At 37.7% G+C, this 16,421-nt stretch overlaps 2 protein-coding genes across 3 annotated transcripts; one reads left to right on the top strand and one right to left on the bottom strand.

Annotated features, from left to right (window-relative positions):
• Positions 1-20: 20 nt before the first annotated feature.
• LOC145213583 (uncharacterized) lies at positions 21-4,235 on the bottom strand. 2 transcript variants are annotated; one of them, XM_080081925.1, is made up of 10 exons: positions 3,751-4,235; positions 3,566-3,646; positions 3,315-3,448; positions 2,666-3,243; positions 2,472-2,591; positions 953-1,017; positions 826-893; positions 436-554; positions 230-302; positions 21-161 (listed from the first exon to the last, which is right to left on the bottom strand). In XM_080081925.1, exons 1-10 carry the CDS (start codon positions 4,147-4,149, stop codon positions 128-130), a joined length of 1,671 nt encoding a protein of 556 aa, XP_079938051.1. In that variant the 5' UTR covers positions 4,150-4,235; the 3' UTR covers positions 21-127. The 2 variants fall into 2 exon arrangements, with proteins under 2 accessions (XP_079938051.1, XP_079938050.1); XM_080081924.1 differs by having other exon boundaries at positions 2,472-2,594; positions 3,751-4,234.
• Positions 4,236-7,583: 3,348 nt separating this feature from the next.
• Positions 7,584-16,413, top strand: LOC145213581 (atrial natriuretic peptide receptor 1-like). Its single transcript, XM_080081922.1, has 23 exons — positions 7,584-8,194; positions 8,317-8,476; positions 8,720-8,868; positions 8,930-9,078; positions 9,155-9,318; positions 9,619-9,737; positions 9,808-9,889; positions 10,099-10,297; positions 10,693-10,773; positions 10,832-10,987; positions 11,059-11,128; positions 11,207-11,351; positions 11,430-11,501; positions 11,566-11,643; positions 11,840-12,017; positions 12,074-12,232; positions 12,650-12,808; positions 12,873-13,041; positions 14,533-14,679; positions 14,802-14,994; positions 15,115-15,289; positions 15,749-15,847; positions 15,914-16,413. Exons 1-23 carry the CDS (start codon positions 7,872-7,874, stop codon positions 16,096-16,098), a joined length of 3,411 nt encoding a protein of 1,136 aa, XP_079938048.1. The 5' UTR covers positions 7,584-7,871; the 3' UTR covers positions 16,099-16,413.
• Positions 16,414-16,421: the final 8 nt, after the last annotated feature.

Raw genomic sequence — 16,421 nt, 5'->3', positions numbered from 1 at the left:
TAAATCAGTTGAAAAGAATGCAAAGGTTTATTACATGTGTATTAAAAAATAGACATATGAACCAGTGCACCTAAACAGGAAAGTGATGTGCAACAAATAGCAAAATGATCCACTTCTTTACCCCTTTTCAGGAAGGTTCTTGTGATTCCATGCTGAATTCTCTGAAACATTTATTTAAACATTTTTAAGAAACAGCAGAAAAAATTGGATGCATGAATAAACTACTGACTGTGGAATTATTAAGGGTAGACTGTGTCCAAATGCATTAATGGGAAGTGTATCTTCAATCTCAACTGCATCAACTATAAAAGAACAGCAGTAAAAATACCAAACAACATAGATTTTAAACTTTGAATTTTTTTTAAGATTATCGAGACCTCAAGGGAAATGATATTTTCTAAAGCTACCATTAGAAAAAACTAGACAAATTCATACTGTCGTATAAAGTTGGAATAAATGTTTCCAAAGTTCCTTCTTCCTGCCGTTCCTGTTTCAGCAATTTTTGTCTTAACTTTTCATTGTAACGAAATTCTCTTATCCTTTGAATGTCCCACCTGTGTTATAAAATAGGTTGAGTTTATTTCGCCTCGTGAAACAAATCATAGCAGCAGAATTGGGCTAAAAATGCATTAAGCCAACATGGGGCTGTTATAAAGCATGACAAAGGCGAGGACACAGTTGGTGGATAGATGATAAACCTGCTGCAGTTACTCCATTACTACAAGTTTTGTGTGGCAGGGACATACAGTAAAACATGAGGTTGGTGCATTACATTTTAGAAATCAAGCAAACATACACAAATAATTATTTCAAAACAAAAAATACCGTTTTCGTCTTTTTTCTGCAGTTTCAAATTTGGTATGTCTTCTATAATAAGTATCATCATCAGTTAACTGCCAATTAGTAAAAAACAGTTGTAACATTTTTTTTTAGTACGGAAAAATGTTCATACCTCAAAATCAGCAGATGGTAAATTGGTGTTTGTACACTTTACATCACATATTCGCCATGTTGGAACTAAAAAAATAACTTATTTTAGACTGAACTAGAAAGGTGGCTTTCCAATATACTTCCATTTTATATATTCTATTTACCAATTTACTATGCATGTCATTTGATCCACATATATGATTGTTTTTGCAAACAAAACAAGCGTGTTTGTTTGGATTTATGGTAAACAAATGTTGCAGTTATTTTTTGGCTCTTAAGGACAACTTTGTACCAGAGAAGTAGAAAGAAGGTCCTTTTTCTGGCCGGACTCGTAGTGATCATGGGAGCTGGGATTTTTCTTTACATTTTCTGGTCGGAAATATTTCCATTTTTATGTGTTTTGGCTTATTATGCCCACAAATCTTGAGAAAAAATGGTTAGATTTTTCCTTCTTTCAGACACTATAAATTAAGCCATTTGCAACAAAGGTATACATAACAAATTGTTTTTCACTCAACTTTGTTTTGCAAAGCAAGTACCATTGGCCTGTAGTAACCTCTCACAGTGCAGATACCGAACGACCTTTTGACACTGTTTTTAATAGCACACAGTCCTCAGTGTTCAACAATACCGTTTTGCCTAATGTATACATGACCTAAGTATTGATTCTTGAATTGATATGTCAAAAATAAACAAGCTATGTAATGACGAAAAATCGTTTTTAACTGTGCTTGTAACACCCACAAGTTGACCTTTAGTGACATGTGATCAACAAAGTTTTGCTTGACATATACGAAATCGCAGCACGTTTATAGAGTTTTAATCACATCTTAGGTGTGAAACCTTTGCCAAAACTGAAAGTGTGTGTGATAACTTAATAAAACAACATGGCATTGCTGCGCAAATACAGCTGATTTCTAATTGCCAAAACGACTGTCTCATAAAACAGATGTTCATATGTCAAGCTGAGCTATCCCGCTCTGCATTAGACCGCCTTAATCGTAAACCAGTGAATTACCTTGGGACTTCTATCTGACTGACAGTGTACATGTATTATCGGCTGTAACGGTAACCAATTTGCCTGATTTAGGCAATCAAACTTCGGAAGGATTAAATTTGGATCAAAAGCTAACATCTGTGTAAATTTAAATACATTTAAAAAACTCTTTCTTGGGGGTTGAAGAGGTGGAAATGGGTGAATCCTATTAATAGTTACAAAATTCTTTAGAAAACCTTACATTGCATCAACCAACAAAGTATATAACTCCTAGATGATGTACTTTAGTCAGTCAGTGCAGCCGTTTCAATAATTTTACGTTTTGGTGGCCTGTGGGTGAAACACTGGGTCATTCAGGGTCAAACTTCAGGATGATCAAATTTGGATTAATAACTAACATCTGTGCAAATTTGAAGCACTCTTTCTTGACCAAACCAGCGTTGGACAGAAAAATGAAAAAAAAATACTGACAAAAACAATGTGTCCCCTTCATGGAAGGGGCCCCATAATTAAGAAGTTTGAAAAAAAATTGACTGTACTTAACTATTTAATGTTGATCCATCATCACAATGTTCATCCTTATTTGATGGGCAGTTTAAGGAAGAAAGGCAAAACTGACGATAATATTGATTAGAGGTGCGTAGTTCCGACCAGTCACTTGTACCTTCTAAACAATGCAGTTGGTTTGTGCTCACACAAATGTTGAAAACTTAGGACACACAAAAAGCTCTTGTATACCTTTAACATTTGTTATAATGTTAGAAACTTTCAACAAGGGCTGATGGGATGGACTTATTGGTCTCTGTCCATCTTTTTTCGACTGTGGTGATACCTTGTCTGCGTTGTTACTTATTGACAGCAATCTTGTAATTTCAGTTGCCATTGCAATACAGTGGGGACACCGGTCACATATTTTGAAAGCAAATCTAGAACTTTCAGTTTCTTGATTTGTTGAGGTTGGAGAAAAAACCTCAGTGTTTTTGACAGCAACAATGGGGGATGATAAAATAGATGAAAGCAACTGATTTTGGCAGCGTTCTATAAAAGACACAGGAACAGGAAAGCAGCTTGGTTCATTTGGTGATTTTAATGAAGACAATGTACCCTTGGATGCAGTTTTTAGTTCATCATTTGTTGTGGAAACATTGTCGGAATTCACAGAATTTTTTACTGTAGTGGGTATACATCGGCTTTCAAATTCTGGAGACTGATCTTTTTGCACTTGTTCAGGTGGAGATTCTTTTTGCAAGTTTGTCTTACCATCTTTGATGTTACTGTCATCATCCACAGTGGAATCGACATCTATTAAGGCTGTTCTAAAAGGTGTAAAACATTTTTGTTTAATGTAGGTTCTAAACCCATATAGAAGCAAAGTTTTTTGACCAACCTTGGTCTTTTGCCATCATTTAATTTATCACTATCAAATGCCTCGTTAAGTTTTGATAAAAAAGGTTTTGTCTGTCTGTTGTTTTTTCTTGACAGTGATATTCTTCTTTCCATGCGCTCAAGTCGGCATTTTAACTGTTAAAAAAGATACTGTTGGTAGGACTGTTAAAGTGAACTTAAAATGGTAACAAATTCCTATGAGACAATGACTAATGAAATCCATCAAATATATTTTTAACCTAAAAATGTTACCGATTGATTTCCCGCTTTAAGTTGCATAATTTCTTTGTCCCGTAACTTAAGAAGATCTTGTTGACGACTGATCAACGATACCTAATGAGTAATACATCTGTACAAGTTAATGCAGTTACAAAATTGCAGTAAAGCAAACAACAAACTTTTTTGCTTAACAAATCCTGTACAGTGTTTAAACTTACTTGCAACATCATGAGCTCTTTGCACCTCTGTATTTCACTCTCAACATTGTCAACATCAGCGCAGACAGTACTCTGCATTGGAATAGGTAAATCTGAACTTTTTATTTGTTTCGATACCAAAGTCGACACAGAGCTTGCCACAGCTGTTTCATCATTTTGCAAACCAGCTTGCCCTTCAATCATTAAATCTAAACTGTTCTCCTGTGCTGCATCAGGAACTTGTGCAATAATATTGACCTGAGTGGAAACATGATTTTCACTCTTGGTCACTTCTGATGACAGCATCAAGTTTTTTGATTGATTAGTTCCAATTGGAAGAAGGTGCTTGTTTGAAGGAACACTCATCACATGATTACCAGACATTCCAGCACATATACGTGGCATTGGTTTGGCTGTCATGCTACGGACTTGGTTAAGAAAGTGAGAGCACTACACATACCTGCAACATCTGTCAAAATAAATTATTTGTTTAATACATACCTAGTAAACAACATATACCCAGGTTTCCATAGACGTGGACGCCAAAATAAGGACAACCAAAGACTTAAATTTTCACAGGAAAAGAAACAAATATTTGTACACAAATCTTTGCATTTATTATGTGCCATGACCATGACATATTACATGCCACACTGTTACAAGATAGTAACTTGCATTTAAGTGTATGGACTGTGGAGTTTTATGTGAGATGGAGGCTGATGATCATAGGTGCATAGTAGGTGGTTGCAAGGTCATGTTGGGATGAAAAATTATTTACACAAAGTAAACACATTTAGCACAACAAATAGTACGATGGCTTTCCACCTTATTTCTCAAGCGGGCACCTTTCCAAGAAAGCTTATAGAAAGACAATTTAGCTGGATGGACCAGATTTAGTGTTGTTAAAACAAGGTTGGTGGTGTAACAGATACACGAAACAATGCTGGAAAAAGTTGCGAATTACCAACAGGTAGCGCAAAGAACAATAATGAATTGTTTAAAAGCAAAATTGTGTGAAAATGCGAACGGTTAGAGCTAATGGTGTACAGCGGTTTTAAAATAAAAATAACGTCAAAATTAACCAGCAATTATTTAGTACATTGCGTTGAAATAACTGCACTGCTTAATTAAGCCTTTTATCGGAATTTAGCGAACTTTTCTGACTTTAGTTATTAGTTTCTCATGTTATCAGGGTAGGGCTACTAACGCAAGAACTCACAGCAGCCAGGTTTGCTAATTTCCGGTACGTGGCGCAAAAAAGTGCAGTTATTTGAAACTGGGACAAGGTTAAGGCCTAAATTTAACCTAAAGAACTAGGTTTTTAGGAATTGATTTTTTGTTATTATTATTATTATAAAACCTCAGACCAACCCTTATAGCCCTAACCGTCAGCACTTTTTTACACAAATTGCATTTAAAATGTTTGCGTGTGCCACCTACCGGAAATTATCAAACCTGACTACTGTGAGTTCTTATGAGATCTTAAAAAAAACGCTCCTACCCTCTACCGCGGCAAGGTGCCTAGTGGACTGACCGCTCTCTTTGACAAAAATGTTAAGCGAAACCCAAATATTTTGTGTCCTTTATTTGTAATAAAATGTAAACAAAAAGGAAGCAGAGAAACTGTAAAATTCAAGCAATTAAAGCATTTATAAGTTCGTTTTAAGGGCCGACAACGCATGAAATGTGCAAATTGACTCATCAGTGCTGGATTAACCATTAGGCAAAGTAGGCACGTGCCTACAGGCCAGTCAAAAATACAGGCCACTTTAAAATCAGTAGAATCAGTAGAATGTTTTGGCAACACTGATAATTCTAATTTTTTAGTTGACAACCCTAATTTTCTGGGCACTTACAGGCCAGCAGACCCTTAATCCGGCACTGCTACTCATGTTGGGCCATAAATACGTCAGCAGTTGCTAAATCGTTTTTGTATTTTTGTTTTGATTTTTTCGCTTTTCATGTCATGCAACCACAGAAACAAAACATATTTTTGTCGCTTAAAGTTTGAAACTTGAATATGGACCGGAATAAGCGTATTCATAAAGTTTTTTTTAGCTTGTCCGGGTCAAACACTAAGCCTTAAAGCCTAATCATAGATACGGGTTTGATCTTTTCAATAATGTAGGCCTAGGCCATGTGTTTTAGCTGGAGTAAGTCAACGTTTGTGGTTTATAGCAGGCCTGTCTAACTCGCGGCCCGCGGGCCGCATGCGGCCCACGAAGCCCTCCAATGCGGCCCACGAACAGTCAACAACAATTGTAGTATTTTGTCAGATTTTTATCTAATTATACTAATTTTTTCTTACTTTTCAAGTTTAAAGCTATTGTTTAAACCAGTGGTTCTCAAACTTTTTTGACCGCGACCCAAATCTGAGTTTTATGCAGGGAGTCGAACCGCTTGTCATATGGGTTCAGGTTCGGTTCGGGTTCACTTGGTTTTGTTTTTAAGGGTTCGGGTTCGGTTCAGGTTTTTAAAAATGTTTATTTTCGGGTTCGGGTTTTGTTCCGGTTTGGGCAAATTATCCGGTTCGAACCGGTTTGCGGTTTTTAAACCGGTTCAAATTTTTATTTGTTTTCATTTAATTCTAAAATCATCTGTCTGGCCTTATCAAACTCTAAAAAAAATTTGCCCGTGCACTGTTATTTTTGACACGCCCTATAAGTGTTATCTCGCGTATTCTTCACTGCGCTGTTTCTTAAAAATATCACAAAATATAAAACAGACTGCATTTTTTACTGGTTCGGTTCCGGTTCGGGTCCAACGCCAAACAAAATATGGGGTTCAACTCCGGTTCGGGTTTTTGGAAAATCGTAATTAGCGGTTCGGGTTCGGTTCGGGTTTAATGAAATTAACCGCTCAAACCGGTTCGCGGGTTCGGGTTCAGTTCCGGTTCGACTCCCTGGTTTTATGAACATCTCACGACCCAAGCCTCAAACATAAAAAAAATGTATTAACGAGACGGACGGCAATTTCGAGGCCACGTCGTCGCCGCATAGGAGTCTGCCCATGTCAAAATGGCTGCAGACCTAATCGATTCGTTCGACAACACTGCATAACACAACACACATTGTGGCTTTGCAGCACTATGATCATTGATAGAAGTGAATCCCAATTCTAAAAATGTTTCAATCGCCATGTGCAGTAAAGTAAAGTTGGAAGCCTATTGTCGTCTTTATGTGGTAACAGTTGGTTCTGTTTAATGTACAACGTGGTCGAGTGAGGTGACTTTACTACTACATTAAGTAAATTCGTTTGTGTTTACTTAATGCAGTAAGAGTTCGTTTGGTCAGCATTGAATCAGCATAGCGCGACCCATTTTTTGACCCTGCGCGACCCATACTTTGAGAACCACTGGTTTAAACAGACGTTTACCGAAATACGAAAAGCGTCACAATATAGATTATGACGTAATAATATAGTTAAAACTGCTGGTCTTCACATTGTGGAGCTTAATCTGTACATTAAGTTGGAAATTAATCTGCGCTTTTGGGGCGTCAGTAGATGGTATATATATGATATACCTTTTTCTTGTAATTTTTAAACAAAACCAGCAGATAATTGGCGGCCGTTGGTGAAATAAGGATGTGCAATGCGGTCGTCGTAGCGAAAAGGTTGTTTAAGTGTATAAAACTAGACTAAAAATTACATGCGGCCCTCGGCATAATTCCCAAACTGCAATGTGGCCCGCGAACCCCACGAGTTTGACACCCCTGGTTTATAGCCTCTGCCATGTGGTGCCATACAGATGTGCGATCACTTTGTCACCTTATTTTAAATAGGCCAATATAACTCAATTACTAGACGGCAATTTCTGGGTTAATTACCGAGGTTGCAACTGTAGAGACACTCTAGTGCCAATGAACTGGAATTCATGCAACTGCATGTAAGCAAATGATGTGGGACATGTCTTTAATCAAGTGATTTTGGCTACGTCACTGAACCGAACGAAGAAGTTTCGACCGATACGGTAACGCGAGACTCGAAAAGCTGTAGAAGATGCTGTAGGCAACTTGCAAAAAATTGTTACAGAGACTTTCAGTTGCCGATTAAAACGATTAAATCGGGTTAGAAAAATTATGAGTAAAAGCAAGTATTTTTGAAGGAAACTTGTTTTAGAAGTGTGTACAAAGTAAAGGAAAATGAAAAGTTTGTTAGCGTTTTTTCTGTCGATATTGTTTGTTCAATGTTGCGGTAAAACAAATGTTAATGTGGTTGTTATGGTGCCTGGCAGTGAAGCGTTGAACCATGCCACCCAAATGACAAGCAAGGTTGGAACGATCACTGAAGAAAATATGGAAGAAAATTGTTTTCAACATGAGCAGTACCCTTGGTCATACATGTATGTCAAACCAAGCCTGGATATCGCTATGGAAAAAATTCGTTCGGCGCACTTGCTTAAGGAATATGACTTACGTTTGCACTACCTTACATCATCAACCAAATGTGGAAAAACATCACCGAGGTGAAATATTTTCGTTTGTTTAAAAGTTGGGTTATGGCTAGAAACAAAACTGACACGGCTTAGCAGTAAGTTTGCTTACTTTTCTCACAAAAATGATTGTATTCCATTTGGTCATTACGCAGACAGTCGCAAATCTCATTTATCGAAGCAATGATGAAACATCATGGTATAGAAGCAGTGATAGGACCTGTCGACACCTACTGCATGTCAAGAGTTGCGTCGCTCACTGCACACTGGAACATCATCCACCTTTCACCCGGTTCGTTGTCATACGCGCTGCGGGTAAGCTGCTCCTACACAAGAGATAAAATTAGACATAGAGAATTATATAGTTATAATGCCAAATTCACTTTTTTGTACCGTTTCGTTGATGTCGGACTAATGATGACGTCAATGTTGTACACCGGAAAATTTGCATACCGCGAATAATTCTTCCTGTCTATGTACAATATATTAAAACATTTAATGTACACAAAACAAACACATGAAGTAGAAAGACAAACACGTAAATTGCAAATTGCACAGGAACGCTATGACAAACACGAACTTACGATTGGAACTGTAGTGAGGACTGGACCAGTAGCTTCCCAAGTTGGGAATTGCATGGTTGCACTCATGAACTATTACCTATGGAACGTCACTTCAATTCTGTACAACGGGAATGTGCTTGACAGGTTTATTGCCTGCTCTTTTTTAAAAAATACAGAGTTTGGTCAAACTTTTTTTGCTTTGCAGTAATCAACATTACTTTCGAGCAGAAGGGATGTATGAATCACTGGATAGAAATAATGTTAGTGCCGAACATTTTAAGGTGGAATGGTTTAGAGATGATGGCATCGTTGATTATGCATCTATGGCATATCAATTGATGATGGTTTCTCGGGGTAAGAATCAATTTTCAATTCAAGGCCATCTGCCATGGTTTGTTTTTACCTCACGAAAAAGCAAAATCTCTCTTAGTATATGTCATCGACGCCGAACTGGACATTGTTCGTGGCCTTTTGCGACAATTTTCGATCGTCGGAAACAAACCAGCTGAATATGTGTACATTTTGATTGACCTTGAGGACAAGCTTGGAACAACTCCGTGGCAGTGGAAAACTGAAAATGGCTCTAAAATACAGGTTGGTATTTGTAAGACTCCAAAGTTAAAAGCAATGATGCGGAAACCCAACCAGTTCTTGTTTGCTTGACGTTTAAAGTGTTTCTTAACATACGACGGCTGCCCTGCAGGCTCAAACGCAATGTAATTTAAGTGGCGGTTTAATGGATTAGTGCATATTTCTGGTTTATCTTATCATGCACCTATTTTTGTTTGTCAGAATAAAAAAATACATGTCTGTCAGAATTTGCTTTTACGTCGTCTACCGAAGCCAATGTTGTTGTTTTGCTGCTTCTCATTTTTCAAATTTCAATTTCATTAGGATTTGCACATTAAAAAAAGTCTTGAAGCAACTTTAATAGTTACACTTCCTTCGACAAACAAAAAGTCATACAAGATGTTTGCAAAGCACCACCGAAAACTTTTTCATCGGTTTCTCAGGTAAATAATGTGTAACATAGTATAAGTTTTTTGAAGATTTTGCGTTGGTTGATTGTTTGCCGTTGTTCAGAAAAACGTCGTCCAAATTTCGTTCCAACCCAAAAGATGAGCATTTCACGGACCTATACAACACCATGTACGATGACTTAAATGTAAGTCGTACCACATTTTGTCATAACGCAGGTATGGCCTGCGAACTATTTTGTATTTACACACAAATACTTTAAAATTGTGGTACAGTATTACTTGAAGGTGGATGATTCAGTTAGCACCAACTGCTTCGTTAAAAGTTATATAAAGTTCCTGCGATTTATTTTAACCCGTAAACTATACAACTTATTTTTTTGCAATTTTTGTGCAGGAAAATCGTTATCCCGCTTACTTCTACGATTCGTTATGGATGCTGGCAAAAGTTTTTGACTCTGCACTCTCGTCCCAAAGATCAACAAACAAGAACAACACCGATTCATTATTATTGACGCACAATGAAAAGAATGAAAGTCAAAATTTCAATGGCCAGAGGCTGATGAGTGATTATATTACCAACAAAAAATTCGAAGGTAGAATTGCCATCAACATTTGCCTACTGATGCCAAAAACACTATCCATCACCGTTAACTCGAACGTTTTCCTTTTGTGCTCAATTGACAGGCTTGAGTTATTACAGTCAACCATTGCCCATTAGCACCGTTCCAGTATGTAACAACATCATAGGTTTAGTTTTGTCAACACTCGGTACACGGACATCGAGTCTATGAAAGTTACTGGAGCTTGTAGTAAATGAACCATGTTGCACTCGACCCTTTTCGCGTCAGACATTTAAAGTTCTCACCACAACGTTTGAGTGCTATATACTTTCGCCTCGAAAAACACGCGCGACATCGTTTGAAACATGTCAGGGTTGTTTAACTTGTACAAGTCTAACAATCTACATTTAATTCGGTTTTTTACAAAGGTGTAAATGGACGATTTCGAATCGATGACAAAGGTGACAGGGAGTTTGATTTTTCCATCAAGAAGTTCAATCGAAAACTGGGTATAAAAATAAAATCACTTCAAACTGCATTTTTTGACTACAATAAATTGATTCTTAGGAATTGTGACTGTAATCGGTTTTTACAACTCAACTACCAATCAGTACAAAGAATTGGATGAAAATGCGTCTGAGCTGTTCTGGCCAAGTGGAGTTCCCAAACCTGTTCCAAAATGTGGTTTCGATAGGAAGTTATGTCCAACAGCGAATATAAACGGTATAGCTAATGAATCTTTTTTCATTGCTTGTTACTTACCAACTTATCTGTTTTACTTTTGTCTTTTACAGTTGTTTCTATTCTCATGGCTCTGGGTCCCACAAGCTTTGTGATCATCATTATGTCAATCCTCATTTTTAGGTTCAAATTTGTTAATGTAGTCGTGATGCAGGTAAAGTACGAGTGGTAGGTTTGATGTATATTTCTTTATTAATGTAGAAAGCATGAAGCAAAGCAGAAAGTGGATAGTCAACTTTGGAGGGTATCATGGAACGACATTCAATGGCTTCAATTTGAGGCCCGGGGTATGATTGGAAGTCAGTTTGGATGTTTGTTAAGCAACTACGATCCATCAACCGCTGAGGTAACATGATTGCAATTTGCAGACACGTATATATGATGGCGTAGTTAGGTTTTAATAAATGTTAAAAACTATCATCAGAGAAAGACGAGCGCTGGTTCGCTTATAAGTGGCAAAACTGGATCGACACTCACCACGATCTGCAAGTATAAGGTATTGCAAAATTAGCAAGTCATTGTATGTGTTTTTGCCTTTTATAAAAATATGTGTATGCCAGGGAAAAGTGGTGTTTCTGAAACTTTTGAACAAGAAAAGGATTGAATTAAACAAACAAACTTTGCAAGAACTGAAACAAGTAAGTTTGCTTGTCAATTCCATCGACACCTATCGTAATTACCTACAACAAACTGCACAGTAGGCTAAGTTGGGACAATCTCGTAATATGTAATGTGATCAACAAAAGTTGATCTGATATATGTACCGAACATCGCTTATGTTAGTGATCATGAAAATTGCACCGTTTACACTGCAACTTGAGGCGTTCTGCGTAGGTTCGGGATCTTAGCTACGAACATCTGACGCGATTTGATGGTGCTTGCATTGATGGCCCCCATGTGGGAATTGTGACAGAGTTTTGTCCAAAGGGGAGCCTCAAAGACATCTTGGAAAATCATGAAATCCGACTTGACTGGATGTTTCGTTTTTCGCTAATGAACGATCTGGTAAAAGGTATGTAATTTGTTTCATCAGTGGTAATTGTAAGTAAATCATATTTTAAATTACAGGGATGTCATATCTTCATGGAACTGCCCTTCATTGTCACGGAAACTTAAAGTCAACGAACTGCGTGATTGACTCCAGATTTGTGTTGAAAATAACAGATTGCAGTTTGAGGTTAATGAAGAATAACATATGTTCCGATGACTCAAACGCATATTATGAAAGTAAGTACAATTAGAGCGGTAACCGGAAAATGTAGTGTAGTAAAAACTTTTCTTGATTTGTTTGTGGGGACACGGAAGAAAAATAAAACTGCTCAGTTTTCTGATAATTTGTTTATCACTTTACACATTTTATTGTTTGATATTTTTTTGATAATTTCTGCTTTGATTCGAAGTCGCGCTTCTACTACTTAAACGCATTATGTGCAATAAATAATTCAAACGACAGGATTATAATCGGCGTTATTTCCATCCATAAGCTAATATGTGATGAAGCTGTTTAAAGAAATGGATCAAATAGATCATGTATCTTATAAAAAACAATGAAGTATAAAACACGATTGTGTTTTAGAGTTAACTATAGACAACATAATCTTTATTATTTGCTTATTGTGACTTATTACCTTTTTTATTTAATAGAAAAGTTATGGACGGCTCCTGAATTGCTACGTCCTTTGCCGAAGAAAAACGACCACAAAACACAAAAAGGAGACGTGTATAGCTTTGGTATAATTATTCATGAAATTGGTTTACGAAAAGGAACATTTTTTACCAGTGGGACACAGCTAACCGCCAAAGGTGTGCTGCGTTAAAATTATTTTTAAATGAAATTAACATGCTGTTATGTCTTCACCGTTCACAGAAATAGTTCAGAAAGTTGCCAATGGTTACGTTCCATACTTCCGGCCCGAATTGGATAACACTGACTTAAGTGAGGAGTTTTGCCAAACGTTACAAACGTGCTGGAATGAAGACCCACTGGAAAGGCCGGACTTTTTACATTTGAGAGGCATCATAAAGAAGTTTAACAAGTTAGTGCATACGTGCATTGCACATGACTTACAAGAGTCTATAGACGCAGATAACACAACCTGCGGTAGTGAACATGTGTATTATAACGTATGTATCGGTGGCCATATTGATCGAATTAAACCATTCTTCTATACATTCTATAGCCTACATTTGACTCTTTAAACTGGACTTAACGTGTTCTTTTTGGGAAGCTGGAAAGATACATCGCAGGCCTTGTATGCAAACAGTACAAAATAGCAGGCAATACAAAGCGTATAATAATGTAGATCAGGGGTGGGCAACCTGCGGCATAAAGGCCGCATGCGGCCTTTGAGGGCACTAAGTGCGGCCTTTGATGTCAGAATACAATTTAGGATGTTGATAATACACACTGCACCAGGCGCTAAAAACTAGACAGAAACGTATTTTTTTACCTTTATTCCACATTACTATTTGATTGGTTCTACGGCAGCGGTTTTGAAACGTTTGCGTACCGGTACACAAAGCGATATCCGTAGAGCTGCCAAGAGACCAAGGTTCTACAATCTTACTTGTGTTGCAAAAGAACAATTGTTTGCGCATAATCGAATGTCTTAAACTCGTCTGTGATGTAACAAGCTGCTCTCAGATTGATAAACAAGCGAGTTTCTATGTTAATAAAATCCTGAATGTTGTAGTGAGGGTGGAAATGTAGTGACGAATTTTATTTAGCTTGGGCCGTAAGTCCAATAGCACATCAACCATTCTGTAAGTCAAAATGTTTGAATGCCACTGTGCTTGGCCTGAGAAATAGTCTGTGCGGCCTGAACGAGTGTCGATAAACCGTTTGGCGACCTTCACAAACAAAAAGTTTCCCCACCCCTGATGTAGATAGTGATGCTAAAAACAGTTCCGACTCATTCAGTAAGTTAGAACGCCAACAATCAATTTTGACGTTTAGGGATAAGTACATGAAATTATATGACAGTTCTCAAATTTAACGAAACAAAAACATTGATGCGCGGGTCAAAGGTTGTGCATCCTAAATTAACCAATACGCAAGTAAATGACGAAAAATAATGCCTGCTAAACTTTTAAACTCTTATTTAAATGCCCCTCCCTCCCCCCAAAAAATTGTTGGCGTCTAGCAGCACGTGTAATGTTACAATAGTGCTTGAAACCAAATCAAAATGTTTGTAAGTAGGCCAAGTTTGTTGGCTATGAGGCCAAGCAAGTGTTTCTGATGTATTTTGCAAAAAACGAAATTGAAGAAAGTTTTAATTGATGTTTTTAACCTAAGGCCAACTGTTTGCACCGACATACCAACAGTACAGGGCTTCAAAAAACGTTCATAGTAGACTTCTTTTTAAAAGAGTAATAGATCGATTCATTCTTGTTGATAACAGTTTGGACAAAAGAACGCATTTTACTTCATTCAAGTTTCAACGCTTGTGTAGGCTATGTGCAACACTAGAAAGGGGGCAATAATTATGTTTGTACATTTGCAAAGTTTTTGTTCTCTCTTTATGTAGAGAAAATAAAGGAAATTTGGTCGAAAACCTTTTGCATCGTATGGAACAATATGCCACAAACTTGGAAGGCCTGGTTGATGAAAGAACTGCGGCCTATCTTGAAGAAAAGAAAAAAGCGGACGAGCTTTTGTACCAAATGCTTCCTATGTGAGCGACATTTGTTCGTCAATCTAAGCATAAATAAGTTTTTTCGTCTAAGATTTTGCAAAACGTTTCTAACGTTAGGTAAAAACAAAATAATATAAGCTTAGTAAAGTATAATTTTTAAGACCTGTTGTGGATCGGCTAAAACGGGGAGATCCGGTTCCACCTGAAGCTTTTGAAAGTGTTACAATATTTTTCTCGGACATCGTTGGTTTCACTTCGTTGTCTGCTGTGTCTACTCCACTGCAGGTTGTCGACATGCTCAACGACTTGTACACTCTGTTTGATGCCGCGATTGAATCGTTTGACGTTTATAAGGTAGGTTTAGGTTTCAAGCAATGTCAAGTACGGTAATTACAAATATTAGCAACTTTGTTTGCCTTTTGCCGCCGGATTCAGATCATAAGCGACTATTTAAGCGCCCAGTGTGTTTTTAAGGTTGAAACTATTGGGGATGCTTACATGTTGGTGTCTGGTCTACCAGTTCGAAACGGAATTCGACACGCGCGGGAAATCGCCCGTGCCGCGTTAACACTCTTAAAAGCAGTAAGTTGCTTCAAGATGCGTCATCGTCCGGACGAACAACTGCAACTGAGAATCGGGATTCATTCAGGTCCTAATGAAAGCGTCATATAGTAAAATAAACAAATGTGTTTTATTCGTACGCCATACAATTAAACAATAAATAGCACAAAATGCCTATTTCCCATCGGCTACGTGGCTGTAACAAATACAACATGGAGAGGTTGACACAGAGTTATAAGTCGGGCCGGGTTAGGGCTTAGGTTTCTTCAAAAAACGGGCCTGACTTTACAATCTGTGTTAGTATTTTTTCGAATAAATTTACCTACCTAAGTAGCTAGTTGCTGGACCTGACCTAATGTCAAACAGCCCTAAAACGTCTTGTTCAAGACCAGTTGTCTAATGTATTTGTAGTTTGGGTCTTTTCTGGGGTGTCAGTGTATAGGCCTGTCAATCTAACGTTCGGGCCTAAACGGGTTTCTCAAACACGAATCGGGTTCGGACTCCTATTTAAGGCCCGTTTACAACTCTGGGTTGACATGCTTTTTAGGTCCATGCTGTGCAGGAGTTGTTGGGTTGAAGATGCCGAGATATTGCTTGTTTGGCGACACTGTAAACACCGCATCCAGAATGGAATCCAACGGCTTGCGTAAGTGTCTTACATAGTTTTTTGGCTTTGTGGTTACCAGATACAACAAGTTGTGTTACCTTTCAGCTTTGCACATCCACTTGTCCCAAAGCACCAAAAGTTTTCTGGACGAATACGGAACATTTGACGTTAAGTATCGGGGCGAGACAGAAATGAAAGGCAAAGGAAAGCAAAGAACTTATTTTCTGCTCGGAGAAAGCCAATTGCCGGCGGAAAATGAAGTGAATTCGACAAAAGATGAGGCATTTTAGAGTAGAAATTTGTACAGACTTGTGTAACAATGTAAGCAGGTATCTACATAGCCACGCTTCCAAACAAATATCTGACCACGACAAAAAATGGCACAAACCTTCACTGATTTTACCGCTGTTTATTAGGGTTGTAAAAAAACGATTTTATTTGTCTTTTCCAGAGATAACAAAAACTTAAAATATGATGAAACTAATGCGCCAAATGCATGAGTGTTTTACGGTTGCAATAATCGGTGTCTAGGGACTAAGTGCAACTGCTCTATGGTTTGATGTCAACTTTGGTCTCTAATCGCTTGCTTTTTGCGACACTGCTGCTCTCAATA

The sequence above is a fragment of the Phallusia mammillata genome, chromosome 2 (genome assembly GCF_965637545.1).
Source record: "Phallusia mammillata chromosome 2, kaPhaMamm4.hap1.1, whole genome shotgun sequence".
Taxonomy (NCBI): Eukaryota; Metazoa; Chordata; class Ascidiacea; order Phlebobranchia; family Ascidiidae; genus Phallusia; species Phallusia mammillata.
This window is presented reverse-complemented; position numbering and strand designations above follow the sequence as displayed.

Bases quoted from the DNA above. Each gene is read 5' to 3' on its own strand.
- LOC145213583 (XM_080081924.1), bottom strand. From the start codon at position 4,149: ATGACAGCCAAACCAATGCCACGTATATGTGCTGGAATGTCTGGTAAT. The intron at 3,244-3,314 runs GTTGGTCAAAAA...TACACCTTTTAG, and splicing joins AATGATGGCAAAAGACCAAG to AACAGCCTTAATAGATGTCG. The intron at 303-435 runs GTATGAATTTGT...GTTCTTTTATAG, and splicing joins TATTCCAACTTTATACGACA to TTGATGCAGTTGAGATTGAA.
- LOC145213581 (XM_080081922.1), top strand. From the start codon at position 7,872: ATGAAAAGTTTGTTAGCGTTTTTTCTGTCGATATTGTTTGTTCAATGT. The intron at 9,890-10,098 runs GTAAGTCGTACC...ATTTTTGTGCAG, and splicing joins CCATGTACGATGACTTAAAT to GAAAATCGTTATCCCGCTTA. The intron at 15,848-15,913 runs GTAAGTGTCTTA...GTTACCTTTCAG, and splicing joins AATGGAATCCAACGGCTTGC to CTTTGCACATCCACTTGTCC.